The sequence below is a fragment of the Telopea speciosissima genome, chromosome 2 (genome assembly GCF_018873765.1).
Source record: "Telopea speciosissima isolate NSW1024214 ecotype Mountain lineage chromosome 2, Tspe_v1, whole genome shotgun sequence".
Lineage (NCBI taxonomy): Eukaryota > Viridiplantae > Streptophyta > Magnoliopsida > Proteales > Proteaceae > Telopea > Telopea speciosissima.
The window spans coordinates 49,914,568-49,930,339 of NC_057917.1; the positions used below are offsets into that span (position 1 = coordinate 49,914,568).

Below are 15,772 nucleotides of genomic sequence, written 5' to 3' on the forward strand. Positions count from 1 at the left end.
CCTCATGAGGGGAGAGCCGGTTCAAAATCTCCCTTACTACATACATGGGCATCGTCCTTTCCTTAGAGCAGTGTTGTCTGCCAACCACATCCCGTCCCGAGGGAAGAAGGGTTCATTCCGAGTCACCAACCTAGGAGCACAGACTCCCAAGTAGTCATAGCACCAACACTACAACCAAGGAAAGAGAATGTCAATACAATGCAAACAAATTAAAAAATAGAACAATAAGCAAAAGAAAAAGAGAATTACCTCTGGAACAAACCAAGTGCCATCCACATATAATTGGGTGCACCACATAGCCAAGGAATCCAACATCCTCAACATATGTACGTATCCCACCCCAGCCTAGTCGAAGGACTTAACCTTTGATAGGTATCTCAAGTACCACACTAGGGAGATGTGGATCTTTATACTGTTGTTGCTGAACAACGTGTTCCCAAGCATGTACGAGATGAAGCACCAGGCCTACTAGTTGATCTCATCTAGCCGTGAGGAGTCAATCACCAGCTTCCCCTCTCAAGCACAACGTACCACTGCACCTTCACCATCGACTCTAGAGGATAGGACGCTAGTTGAGACATCATCTTTGTCTCAAAAAACTCCCAGCCGCCAAGACGACTCACCACGGCGGCACCACCAATGACAGTTCAGTGTACAAAAAGTAATAGAGTGGGGTGATGACCATTTCCCCTACAGGAAGTTGGAAAGTATGGGTAGTTGGCTACCACCCCTCTACCAAGGCCTACGCCAAGGAAGTGTCAAAGGATCTGATCTACACTAGGGCCAAGTCCTCAAACCGTGCAGTAGCAACTCGTCGTCTCACGGCACTGCAGAGCGTCCCATACCAACTCAGGACAGTCTTGTGTTACCCATACTTGTGGTAGGTCACATGTTCCTGCGCAATAAAACACAAAAGCAACACAGTTTGTAAACATCAAAAGCTAGATCCACAAAACACATGGATAGAATATGGTCTTTACAAGGGATACCTTAAAGATATTATACTAGGCGTGCAAGACGATTAGCATTGCATACATTTATGGTTACGATAACATGAGCATATCAATCCCCAGTGAATCCAACCAAGGGAAATGTAATGGATAAAAACATGGAAATTTCCCATGGCATCTAGGATCCATAACATTACAAGCTGTTGATCATCATCAAAATCAGTACAAGGATGCATGGTTTTAATTTAGAACAAAGCACACAAGTCCAAGAGACCCAAAATCAAACCCTAAGACCCTATATAGTTTCCATACAAATTCATCCCTAGGAGCTAACTTAGGGAATCATCACAAGTAGTATAGGAGACTAACATGGTTATCCCTATCAGGCACAGGTACCACAAGCAAGTGGTCATTCTAGAACAAATGAGTGGGAAGAAAATCACAGTCCTATAAGGCCATCTCCATAGAGTATAGAGTAGAGCGATACCAAAATCAATGGAAGTTTTAGTTCTACAACCCGTAATGCAAATCCATATGTTTTCTAGGACAGGGAAACATAAGCATTGCATACAAAAAATTCAAGCACCACAGTTGTAAAGAGGAAAAAACCAATTTACCTGAGGAGGATCTCACGTATTGTTACAGAGATGTGGGGGAGAATCTCGGATAAGGTGCCTCTCATACTAGGGTGCCTTGGTCGACACCTCACAATTACTTAGTAGATCCTTATTAGAATCCATATCCGTTGGAAAAGAAAGACAGTCAAAGGGGTTGCTCGCCTCACAGATCACAATACCCCCACTCCTAGGCCAATTCAGAGGAGGACTACTTCCACCAGGAAGCATCGACCTTTTGCCTCCATCTCCCCCAGAAATGACATAGATGGGAGAAGAACACTAAGAACAACAGGAACATAATATAAAAACAGAGAAAAGAAAAGAAATCTCAAAACCCTGGGTTTTCTCAAAGTCACCCGAATAGAAGTGAAGAGGAAGATGAGGTGATCAATCCAAGCCCAAGAACAAGGGATTTCGCTCACAAACGGTTGCACACGGCTTACAAGAGTGAATAAACCCTATAGAAACCCTTAGAGCTCAAAATTTTCCAAATGGATGTGAGAAAAATAAAGTGACTCTTTGTATTTCATATGGACAATTAAGGGTGTCAAAACCAAACTGAAACCGTTTACTGAAACCAAACTGTATCATTTAAACCGAAATGATAGACCGTTTAGTTAAATGGTCTGGTTATGGTTTTAGAAATGACACCATTTATTTAATCGGTTTGGTTCGATTTAGATCGATTAATCCAACGGTTTCAAACTGTATAATCCAATTAAAACCGATTATAACTAAACTGTCTAACTATTTAAAAACCTAACAACTTTTTTTTTTTTTGATAAACAAAATATCAAAACCTAGCAAGTAGCAACTACTAAGTACTCACGTTTTTTCATAAATGATTTCCTTTCTCAAAAAAAAAAAAACTAATAACTTAGTAAGTAATAAGTAATAACTATTAACTAATAACTAGTATTAGTAAATAGAGTAACAAATGTGTATAGAACCGTATAACCGAAATCGTGTAAAACCGTATAGAACCATTTAACCGAAACCATTTAAAAACCGTTTACTAAACAGTCCAGGTTTTGATTATGAGACCATTTAGTTAAACGGTTTGGTTACGGTTTCTACCCTCAAGTAGTCAAAACCGAACTGAACTGAACCGTTTAACCGAATTGGATTGTTTAACACCCTTATGGACAATCCCACACAAAATCGACATTGAACCGACCCTGAGTCAACATCGACAGGATGTCGATTCCTCAGAGTCAATGTCGACTCGGGCTTGCACTATCGACGAAACCATTTTTCAATATCGACTCAAGTATTCTGGTGTCAAATTTATATTTTGAACTAGTGGGTCCACCCCACGGTGACTTGGCACGCCTAGCATGCCAATACGTACTCTCCACGTGGCTCGTGACTTTATATTAGCATCGATTGTGATCCCCCAATCACGCCTGTACATCAGTAGTTACTAATTTAGTATACCAGTCAGTTATAACCATGTCTGCACATCGTCAATTACTATGCATTCCTGCACCATGATTAAATTCCCAGTCTGCCCTGAACCAAGGTATGTATTGAATAATCACTATAGCAGATTACAATAATGCCCTGACCATTTCCCAGTACACCCAAATGGTAAAAGTTGTAAAAATATTCACAACCCAACTATGCCCCTTTAACGACAATATTTCCCAGTACGCCTGTACTATGATAGATATTGTACTCCCCAATGGAAGAGCCCGCACTATCAACAATTTTGGCAATTACTACTATTACAACCTTGATGGAAGAGCCCACACTATCAGTGATGTTAGCACCCAACCAACGCAGCCTGTACTATTGGCCTCCCTGACATAATTATCAGATCATCTGATGGAGCCGCCTATGCAAGTATGTTTCCATCACCTCCAAGCTCTAGTGCCCCTGAGTAAGGCACTTGTAAGATTTCACTCAAATCCTTGACAACTCAAAGTGTTCAGGAATCACTTCTTCAAACTTCAACTATTTTATAGTCTCAGTCAAAGAGGGGCATCTGTAGACAATTTATTTTGTTATCCCCCCGGAGGCTTGCTGTGACAATGATGAGCATCCTCCAAGGTGTAGAGTTAATGTATATGTAGATGTAGCATAAGTGTGCACTTGTTCGATTTCATCCACAAATCATTCATCCTCGATACTCCTCAGAGGGAAAACCTTGAATATCCCTATTGGAGTCAAAACCAAAGCCCCACAACATTCCAAACTACCCCTCGAAAGCCTAGCACCGTCCCAGACTTCTTTGGAACCAACCTGGCCAACATAGAACCAGCCTAGACAACCTTAAAAGCCCGATCGACCCATACTTTGAGTCAACACTAAAAGGCCCCAAGTCAACATTGACCTTACCTTCCATCGACATCGACCCCACTCTCTTGAATATCGAATAGGATTTGTTCAATGTCTATCTTCCATCGACACTCAGACTATTCATACCAACATCCAAAAATACTTCCATCGATGTCGACAACTGTTCATCGATAACAACTCGATGTCGACTTTACCTCACTTCAATATTGATCCGGTGCATATCCAAGACACCAAATCTAACCATGTATAGCTCCGAATCACTTCCTTTCATGCCCAAGCGCATACTTGACAACTTGGATGCAAATTTTGGCTACCTTAAGCCCCAAGCAACTCCTCTTCTGGTGACAAATAACTTGCCCATACCTCATTGGTCATAACCTTGACCAAATACTCACCATTGATGCAAAAATAGCCATTTCGATGCTTCATCGAAGATCTAGATCAAACCTACGATCCAAGCACGAATTTGGGATTGCACTCACCGCTCTACAACTATAAATACCCCCTCTCTTGTTCAGGAGGATCCTTGGACAATTTTCTTAATCAATATTTGAGCCTGAGACTTATAGTGCTTACTTTATAGCTTAGCAACACCTCTATTTGGGGATTTTTGAGTATTACGATGAAGTGTTGTCCAAGGGAGGATCAGAGTAGCCCGAATTGTTGGCAACATCATCTTCGAACATTTCTCCCCTGAGTCACAAAAGGGAAACCTACACCTTTACTTGAGTTTAACTCTTCTAACTAGGTAAACATCTCTTCCCTTTACTTATTTTTCGTCAGGTAAATGCTTTCTTTTCCAAATTCGTTTTGTATATCTTGGAGATGTGTGATCCCATTTTTCTAGATGGTGATCACAAATATTTGTGTTGTCTTCTATTTTTCATATTTTTTGTTGTTCGTTTATGATCCCGTCCCCTGTAGACTAAGACTCCCTTTATTTTCCCTTATCGTATGTACTTGTTGTACTCTTCATGTGATAGTATATCCCATATCTCTTGGCATCATGCACACTTTTATCTTAAGACTTGCATATCTCTCCTATCACGATGTTTTGGAGCTGACTAATGCATTTCTCACACATTTATTTGTTCATGTTTTATATTGCATATTACAATACTTCTCTATGTTCATTACTCATATCACATGATTATCATATGTTTAGCTTTCTTTTTCATCTTTTTTTTTTTTTACTTTCATGTATACTAACCCCTACCATCAAGCGAAGTTTCCAGGTATGTTTTCTTACCTTTCCTCTTATTTTAAACTTCACCTTCCTTGTAACTACATTAATTTCTTACCCAGAAGCATGTTATATTACTACCCAACCAAGTAATAGAAACACCAGTTCAACCGGCAGACTGGGGTGCCTACTACTTTCCCCAGACCGTAACTTGACCCGTACCTAGACCAATGGACCGATCAATCCTCAAAAGGGCATTGCATGAGAGTCATTTACATTTTAGGTCATAGACCTTCCTCTAGGTGGTGACTCCTATAATATAATCTCACCTCTTTCTTTCCCCTAAAGAGAGATGAAGTGGAGGACACGTAGCAATCCCCTACCATATCATTATCCTCATAGTGGAGACTCCATTGGGGACTAATTTTACTTATGTAAAATAGGTCAAACTTTTGATGTTCTTGGCATATATGTTGTACTGTTGTAATTTTTAATTTTATGCTTTTGGATGCTAACTTTGGTGAGCTTACTCACATCATATGTTGCATATACTTTTACACACCATTGGTAATACTAACTACTACATGATTTAACCTCAAATTACACCTTGTTGCGTAGCCCTGGGCCCGATGTGTAGATATATAGCTTATACCCTTGGTGTAACCACAAATCTTAGCACAGTACTTTCGGATATGTAAAAGAGACTTGTGCCGTCGTACCATTGGATCATCTTACTCGTAGGAGTGGTGAGACGTATATTGCCATACCTTGATAAGTAAACTTTTTTTTATCCTGTTCTCCTTTAACCAACATGCATCCTGTATGGATCTAGAGCCCAACACTTAGGTGACGACACACTAGCTGTAATATTGCTAAAGAATCATTGTTGACCTTATTCTTACCTGGTACAATCACTTCTTATGCCGTCTCGGGCCCACTTCACCTTTGTGTAGCCCTTGATGCACGAACCAACTTAGAACTCAACCAACTTTGCGCCCACACTTACTAACCCTTGTTTGGGTATGGCGTGTTTGTTCTAAAATTGTTTGCTTAAAATATGCATATTTATCATACTTCTTAGAGGACAACGTATACGGGGTACGGGGTTCACCTTAGGTCTAGATCTTCTCAAATCTTGCTTGGTCTAATCGTGACCCTATTCAATTAGGAACCATTTCTTCAAGGTGGCGGTAGGATACTTGTTCGACAACTAGTTGGACATGGATAGGGAGAAGACTAGTCCGAGTTTTGAGTCCACCCGAATCAGAGATGAGTGATATAGAAAACAATCATACATATATGGAGGATTTGAAGGCTCAAATGCAGATTTTGGTCTGTTTAGTGACTAAGTACCGAATGCTACTGCATCGGTTGCACCACAATCCAGTACGGATCAGAGTCATACACGTTTGCGTGGAGGCTCATCACATAACCGTAATCCAATCTTCGAGGATGATGTCATTACCTTCAGACCACAACCATCGATCGAGTCAACTAAGACCCGATTATTGAGGTAAAAGATAGAAAAATTAAAACATGCCATGAAAATTGTCAAGGTGGGTTGAAGATCAAATCATCGATTCTGAAGGATTATGTTTTTTCCCTGAAGCACGACTACTCAATGGGTTCAAATGGAAGTCCAAAAAGTTTGATGTGGAACTGATGACCTAAGAGTACACCTTAGGTTTTACATTGGTCAGATGAGGATCAGAAATTTTATGGACCAGCAGATGGACCAGACATTTCAGATGTCTTTAATTGGGTCTGTTTGAGATGGCTTATGTCTTTGGATTCCTCCCAAACACGTACTTCGGACAACATGGTAAAGGCCTTTAAGTACCAATACTCATACAATACTAAGATGGAGCTGATTCGTCAAAACCTTGAAACCAAAAAACAGGAAGCCAATGAAGGGTTCACTCAATACTTGATGAAGTTCAGATCGTAGACGGCACTAATGTGGGACCGCCCAACTGTGAAGGAACCCACTTGTTCTCTCAACGCTTGACTACCTTTGAGGCCCTATTTGAAGTGGGTCAACAAGTAGAGGATGCATTGAATCTGCTTGAGTTAGTCCAAGGGAATCCCAAACAGAATATACTAGTGAGCAATCAACGGACCGATAGAGGGAATAGGTCTTTTCCAAACAAAAGCCCCGAAGTAAATGTTTTGGCTCCCATAATGGAAGCACCCCTACTCTTAGAACAGTGAAACAATCCAAAGCCAGGATTCTCTAGATAGAGGAGACAATTTACAAATCTGGGTATGCCATTGAGCCTAGTCCTCAAGAAATTAGTCCAAAAAGGACTTTTGACCAAGATTTAACTGGCTAACTTGCTGACCCCGTTACCCAAATAGTACAAACCAAATCTTTATTGTGAGTACCAAAAACAAAATGGGCATGTGACCGATAAGTGCTGCCAGTTAAAACATGTTAGACATGATCTACTAGATGGAAGAAAGTTTGCAATCCAAACAAGTCAACCCAATGTGCAGACCAACCCACTCCCGCCATACGATGGAAACTTTAAGTCCATTAACAATCTCGAGGGTGAAGAACGTCCCACTAAAGCCTTAATCACACTAATTGAAGATCAACGAAATCCCCATAATGTAGAATGGACTAAAGAACTGCTCCATTCCTTGGCAGCTATTACCTTAGGGGAAGTGCTTTCTGATGATGTTATCATGATACACATTGGAGATGATGGGGACTAAGAAGCCTATGATGACGGTTCAAGTGAAGTCTAGCAAGTCATGTTAGAGGCCGATAAGCTCATCCAGACTTGTGTCAGAAAAACCCTAATCCATCCAGACGACATAGCAGAGGTGCATATGGGCAATATATACGCATAGAAGATATTAAATCCTTACCAGGGTTAGTGCAAGAACTTAAGAACATAGCCCATTTCTCAGAGGACGTGCCAAGGATATACTAAACTGACAAAGGGATTTGCTTGATAGTAATAGAGATAGAGATGCAATCCATTTAACCATAAACATAACCAGAGCTAAAAAACAATAGATTGCCACTCTCAGGAAGACAACCAAAGGATGAACGAACGATATTGGTGATTATGGGACCAACACACAGAATGGTGTAACGATGTCCATGGCCAAGTCGATGCTATCTCACAACTAGTCCAAGAAACCAATGCCTACCTCTGAAGGAATATAGCCGGAAGCCTTGATTTAGGCATAAGATGGGGAAGGTTTCTACTCAGAACGTTGATGTACGTCTTTGACCTTTTCCAAAGTCTCGATGAAGATGTTCGTACAGTAGAAGCCTTAGTATGGAATCTTTTGTGACAAGTTGCAAGAATTTAGTGCAAAAGATCCCTCCGATGAACCCGCAATCAACATGATCATCATAAGTGATGGGGAATCAGATGATTCAAATCATGATGTTGACCATCTTCTAACCCAATTTGACTCCAACCTGTGCTTCCCGTCTGATGAAGAGTGTAACAATGCCAATACTACGAGTGGGAAGAATTTCAAGCCAACTCAACTCAATGTTGACAACCTTACAAAATTGGCAAGACAAATGAACCAAGCTTTCTTCAAGATTGAACCGGAAAATGAGGTTCTAAAACAACTCAAAAAGACTCAGGACAATATCTCAATCTAGGGTTTTTTGATCAGTTCGCAAGTCCACAGAGAGACAATCCCTAAAAGCAGTGCCAATTGAAATTGAACCAGCTTAACTACCCAACATAGTAGGAGCCCTCTATGAGATTAAAGCCATCATGTTCATTGACAAGGACCTTCCACCCGGAGTACCCAATCATACAAGAGCTTTGTATGTAATAATCAACTGCAATGGGAACCAAATTCCTCAAGTCCTAGTCAACAATGGGTCAACTTTGAATGTTTGTTCACTCCACATTGTCAAGCACATATGGTTCGAACCTAAAAAGTTATAGCCATCCACACAAGGAATAAGAGCATATGACAATATGAGGAGAAATGTGGTCAAGATTCTAAGCATAGAGATCACCATAGGTCCAATCAAGTTCAAAGTTGAATTCCAAGTCATAGATATAACTTTTTCTTTCACTATGTTCCTTGGCAGGCCATGGCTCCATGCCACAGGGGCAACTGCGTCTTCTCTCCACCAAAAACTCAAGTTTGTGATTGATGTCAGAGTCATCACCATCATGGCCGATCCTGAGGTCATCAACTTGCTAGCCAATGTGGAGTCTAGTGACAAGGAAATGGATTCCCAACTAGGTGGATTTCAGTTTGATATGGTGTGTGCCACATACCCGGCACAACCCCTTCGAGAAAAGCTTCTGATCAAACACCTGAACAATCACAACACTGCAGCTCCAAATATGCTCAAGAAAATGGGGTATTTTCCGGGTATGGGCCTAGGAAAGTTAGAACTTTCACTCCCTCCAGCAAATGAATGGAACTATGGCTTAGGATACTTCCCTACCTAGCTAGTTCAGTGTTATTCAAACTCTACAATTGATAGAGTTCACTTTTATATCGTTTGTCACAAAATTCAAATATAAATACACAACTCACCTCCTTAGATGACGATGAGAAGAAATACCCAAAAATGCTCTTATTTTGTGTATCACTCACTCATCACAAAGCTTATCATCTTACCCAAAAAAAAAAAAAAAAAATCACAAACCTTATCACATCATCTGATGACATAGAGTAATGAAAATGGATGGTTCAGATTTGTCTTATGATTTCCGAAAATATCAAATTTTTTTTTTGAGAATTAGGAGCTTTTATATATATCTTACTTTTTTTTTTTTTACATTTCTTTATTTGTTACATGGATAACTATCCAAAATGAAAGAGATCATTTCTTCCCATTGTCAAAGGAAGAGGGAGTTGGCGGGACGTGTGGGGAGTATTTTAGTTAAAAAAAAAAATCAGCGTGGAAACCGTGGAGACGTAATAAACCAGCAGGATCATGAGTGGTTGATTATCCAATCTTAATTCTTATACCCTTTTATTCCTCTTCATGAATCCCTTTTCTTTTGTTTATATCCACTTTCATTTATTTTTCATATTTGGTTTCTATTTTAACTCCTTTTGATCAAATTGAAGGATTCGATTTGAGCACTTCCAAGCATGACTTTTTCTCTAGTCAATGGTAGCCAAAGTCAACTAATTCACAAGTTTGGGTCACATTTTTCTTATTGCTTAGTTATACACTTCAAGTTCAAGCAATGGCCTGGCCACCAGGGAAGGAGGAAACTTCCTGCCAAGTGGAGCATATATATCATCCAATATATTGAATCATGCCTAGGAGAATTACTTCTAGCAATTAATATTTTTTTCATGGTCTTCCCGGAAATGATCTGTGGTACTGGTTTGCTTTCTTGAAAATGGTTTCAACCTAAATCTTTTTATCACCTCCAGTTCCCCAGTTCCTTTAACAAGGGGGACTGGAATGACCACCCTACCCCTGTCCAAATATTCTGCTCGGATGAGGTCCATCATCCCCTATTAGAGGAATTGGGGAACTGGGCCGGGCAGAAAACTGGAGGAGATTATTTTCCTTCCAACCTTGAGTACAATTTATTTGTTACCTTATATGTAATGTAAGGGGGGTTTCACCCTAGTGCCATGAATGCTGGCTCGTCCCGTTTTGGGATTTCACAAATGGGTCATGCAGTTACTACTCATCAATTTCGGCCCTTTCCTTAGGCTGGCTAGTGATAATCCTATCTCTAATTCAGTCGGGGGTTACACTTTTAGGTCGTCCTTGTTGCGGGAGTTACAACGGCTACAACAAATGGATTCTGCCACAAACCAATACATATATTGGAGGCAGTTACACCACTATGCTCTTGTACTTGCAGTCCCCACCCAACTCGTGGACTAGCCTAATAGTCTCAACCTCGCTCTTCATGATGCCAGAACCCATGAAGCCCTCTAAGTTGCAGCTCTTCTTGTATGAACTCTTCTTCGGTATGGTTTTCACATGAGCCTCTATGCTTGACAACAAGATGGTTGGTAAGGCCATCAAGGATCTTGAGAGGCTCAAAATCATTGCATCCAATCCACGAAGGTACACATGGAAGCCCAGGGTGTGCGGATACATACAGAATAATTTCTTCAAGGTGAAGGTGACGTTCCTCATGGTGCACGGCACAACCAATGGGGTGATGGCTCCGGAATCTTTAGAAAACGTTGGGCTTTGTTTGCCAGGTGGGCATCTGGGAACATGAGAACCAGATAGTCTATTAGTCATCATTATGTGAAATCACATGATTTTGTCTGTCATGCCCATTCATCCTGTTCCTTGTGCTCACAAGGTGATACATCAAGTATTTAGTTGTATGTAACCCGTGTCTACAACTTTTTCTCTAGGAGAACTGTTGGGCTTGCCCATAATCTAGTCTGGAAGATACTCTCAATTGCATGTACAACAAAATGGTCATATTCCACTCCTAGGTTTCGGATCCCATACCATGTGTATCTCATGCATTCTATTTGAATGAAAATTTATTTACTAAAAAAGTTGATCCAATTTTGGGCTATTGCTTCGATTTTTTAACGGTTCAGACCCTGAAGGGTCAGGATCAAAATCGGATCAATAAATTAATTAATCAGTTCCAAACATGAGATACAAGACTATTATCTACTGTGTGGGCAACCAGACATTGTCTTTACACCCATTTTTAAATATTAGAAAGTGTCCTCATTGCACACAATCTTCTCTATAAATGGATCTAACTCATGATTCAAACTCTTCAAATCCATAAACCCTTTTGACAGCCATGGTTTCAAAGTTCTTCTCTTCTCTCTATTTCATTTCTTTCCTCCTTCCCATACTCTTCTTCTCCACATCTCATGCTTTCGGTGCCAATTCAACTACTCATAATTCAGAGAAAGCCTGCAATTCCACCCTATATCCAGACTACTGTAAATCAATTCTCCCATCTAATGAATCATTAACTCTACACGATTACACTCGAATTTCAGTTAGTAAATCCCTTTCTGCATCAAGGAAGTTCTTGCACTTGATCAAGTTGTATCTTAATAACCAATCTTCCATAACAACCATTTCAGCCCTCCAAGATTGTCAACTGGTAGCAGAGCTGAATGTGGATTTCTTCTCAGAATCCTTTCAAACCATTAACTCAACCGATAGTCTTAGCTCGCAAACGGTTGACGACGTGCAGACCATGCTTAGTGCAACACTTACAAACCAGGAAACTTGCTCAGAAAGCCTTGAAGCTACTGCATCAGCACAGAGTGTCAAGAATGATCTTTCCACCTATCTAACCAATGGAACCAAATTCTACAGTGTTTCTCTATCCTTTTTTACTAATGGTTGGGTTTATACTAATACTACAGTTGCTACACAGAAGGCAGAGAAGTCAGGGAGGAAGCTTATGTTCTATAGACCAATTAGTAGAAGGAAGCTACTTCAGGTGATTACAGGGCAGATCCTAGTGAAAGAAACTGTGGTTGTGAACCAAGATGGAAGTGGGAATTTCACCACCATTAATGATGCAATTGCTGCAGCCCCAAACAATACAAACATCAGAGATGGTTACTTCCGGATACAAGTAGTTAAAGGGATATATGAGGAGTACATCTCCATTGATAAAAGCAAGAAGAATATTATGATTGTTGGTGATGGTATCAATCAAACAGTGATCACAGGCAACAGAAGCGTGGGTGGTGGGTCCACTACATTCAATTCTGCAACCTTGGGTTAGTTGGATACAACTTTGAACATTTTACTTCATATTTTTGGTAAAGTTTCCATTCCAAAAATTTTGAACTGATAGGTGGAGGTACTCCAAGTGTACAAGGGAGTTGTAGGTTAATTAGTATCTGATGTGAGACTAAACTCCCAAAACTTTCCCGCATGGACACGTAGAAACGGTGAAAGTTTTAATGAGGAACAGGAATCGAATATCAAATCCGGATCCGAACCGAGTAATTTGAACCGATTAGGACTGAATTTAATATGGTTAAGTCTTGGATCTGAAAACGTCTTTATAATTAAGTTCAGTTTGGATCCGGAACTAGCCACTAAACCGATGGTTCTAACTGAATCCAAACTGAATACCCGCCTTAAAAGTTAAAACTTAAAACCCTAATAGTTTATAAGTTTTAGGTTTTTGTAATGGTTTAAGACTTTTAAGTCACCTTAGTGGCTTAGTGGCTTAGTGACTTAGTCCTTACTCCTTTAGGCTTACTACATACCAATTAGATTATTATTCTAACTTCATTTAAAAAATTCTATTAATATTTTAACCAAAGCTATCTTGAACCCCAAACATCTGTTGGCTAGAGAATAAACATTTGTCTTGTCCCCTGAATATAAGAACCGAATGAGAACTGAATGGCATAACCGAATTTAAACCGGATAACTGAATATAGTAACCAGATAAGAACCAAATACAAAATCCGAATTGTAACTAGATCCGAACTGGAACCGAAACCGAAACCGCATAGGTTACGAACGAGCACCAAATTTCAAAATTGAGACGAGAGTTGGTCTGGATCTGGATCACACTAATACTCCTTGGAACCGAACCGGAACCAAACCAAATACCTGGTTCTAGATCGATTTACACCCTTACCACATGGTATCAAAGCAAGGAAGTTGAGTGTTCAACTCCAGCCTAGGAAGTGCATCAGAAGAGTTTTTCAGATATTTATTCTTCCTCGGTGTCGCGTGAGCTCCAAGTGCAAGGACCATGGGTTCATGGCCTACACGTGTGGAGGAGTGTTGATGTAGGCGAAACGGTAGCAAACAGTTTTTTTTTTCCTACAAAATTGGTGTAGGAGTCATTATGGTATCTTATTATCAAGAGTCAATTGTGTTGGTTATCTCTCTATATATCATTCTCCAATTTTAAGCAAGATTGACTTGATTTTTGCAGCTGTGGTTGGACAAGGATTTGTTGCAGTTAATTTAACTGTCCGAAACACAGCGGGGGCAATCAATGGTCAAGCTGTGGCAGTCCGAAATGGTGCAGACATGTCTACATTCTATGTTTGTAGCTTTGAAGGGTACCAAGATACACTATATTCCCATTCCCTAAGGCAGTTCTACAGAGAATGTGATATATACGGAACTGTAGATTTTATATTTGGCAATTCTGCTGTGGTCTTCCAAAGCTGTAACATATATGCAAGGCTGCCTATACAAGGACAATCTAATACCATGACAGCACAAGGTAGATCAGATCCAAATCAAAGCACTGGGACTTCAATTCAAGACTGTAATATTAGAGCATCTCTGGAATTGTTTCTTAGCAATTACACTACAAAGACATTTCTAGGGAGACCATGGAGACCATATTCAAGGACTGTTGTTATGCAGACTTACTTGGATAGTTTGATAGATCCTGCTGGTTGGTTGGCATGGGGTGATAATTCTACACTAACTACACTTTATTATGCAGAATTCAGCAACACAGGACCTGGTTCACCAACTACATCTAGGGTTAATTGGCCTGGTTACCATGTGATTAATGCTACAGATGCAGCTAATTTCACTGTTTCCAACTTTATAATGGGAGATTACTGGTTACCTGCAACAGGAGTGCCTTACAAAGGTGGCTTATTTGTATGATAATGAATTTGTAGAGTTGAAATAGTTTTCTTTTGTTCTAGTAGTACTTTGTTTCATTATTAAATAAAAAATGTAATAGAATAAGAATAAGAAGAAGAAGAAGAAGAAGAAAAGAAAAATATCAAGTTGAATTTTCACCCACTAGTGTGATGTGCTACGTCTACGGGCGAAGCTGAAGATGTTTCACTATGTAATGGAAGAAAGTTACAATGAAGATCTCTCAACAACACCCAAAACGGTATTTGTTTCTCTCTACTCAAAACCCTAACATCAAAACCCCAAATTCAACTATTTTACATCAAGACGGGTAAAGAATATAAATACTTCTCCATTGGATCGGGTCAAACCGTACCTCTAATGAAATCAATGATGGGCTCCGGGCTTGGGCATATCAGCCCAAACCCTCCGCTATCATCACAAATCTCAGAAAAAATCTCATTCGAATCGCCACCATAATATATCGAAGCAAGTCAATCTTCTAAATGGGTACATGAATTCGAGACACACATAACAATTATCATAAGATCAAACATTTTTTTAACACAATCTACTGGATCATGGACCCATTTATATCTGTGGTTGGAAGTCGGAACTTCAAGAAACACTTCTTATTGTCCATATGATGATCTGTGTCACCGGTAAGTGCCTTTTTGGCATTTTGATAGCCTTGCAAGGTATGTGGATTAATCTGATAGTGACTAAAATCCAATTCTGACCTCCATCAGTGCCCCATTATTTTGTGGGGCAATTACTATCATTACCCTACACTTAGCCTATATTTACTAAAACTACCTTACCTTAAACTTCTTTTCTAATACTACCTTGCTTTTAAACTTTTACATCTCTTTCTACCCTCATGTTTTTAAATACCCAGATTGTCCTTCCTTTTCACCTTGTAACCTGCTAATCTATTTAACCTACCATTCATCTTCTACTTTTTACTATTTTTGTCATTAATAATACAAAATGAAAGCACCCACCCGCTTATGAATTGGAGGGTCCCCCCTCCCCCAAAACATGAAAAAATTGAGTGAGGGAGAGGGTCCCAACCCCGTTTTTTCAGCATTTTTTCTCATTCAAAGCCATTTTGAGTGATTATGAGTGAGGATTCTCCTAAACCATGGGTAGATCCTTCGGTTACCCTCCTTGA

At 39.9% G+C, this 15,772-nt stretch overlaps 1 protein-coding gene across 1 annotated transcript; it reads left to right on the forward strand.

Annotated features, from left to right (window-relative positions):
• Nucleotides 1-9,010: 9,010 nt before the first annotated feature.
• LOC122650815 (probable pectinesterase/pectinesterase inhibitor 20) lies at nt 9,011-14,696 on the forward strand. Its single transcript, XM_043844190.1, has 3 exons — nt 9,011-9,416; nt 11,913-12,746; nt 13,928-14,696. Exons 1-3 carry the CDS (start codon nt 9,011-9,013, stop codon nt 14,620-14,622), a joined length of 1,935 nt encoding a protein of 644 aa, XP_043700125.1. The 3' UTR covers nt 14,623-14,696.
• Nucleotides 14,697-15,772: the final 1,076 nt, after the last annotated feature.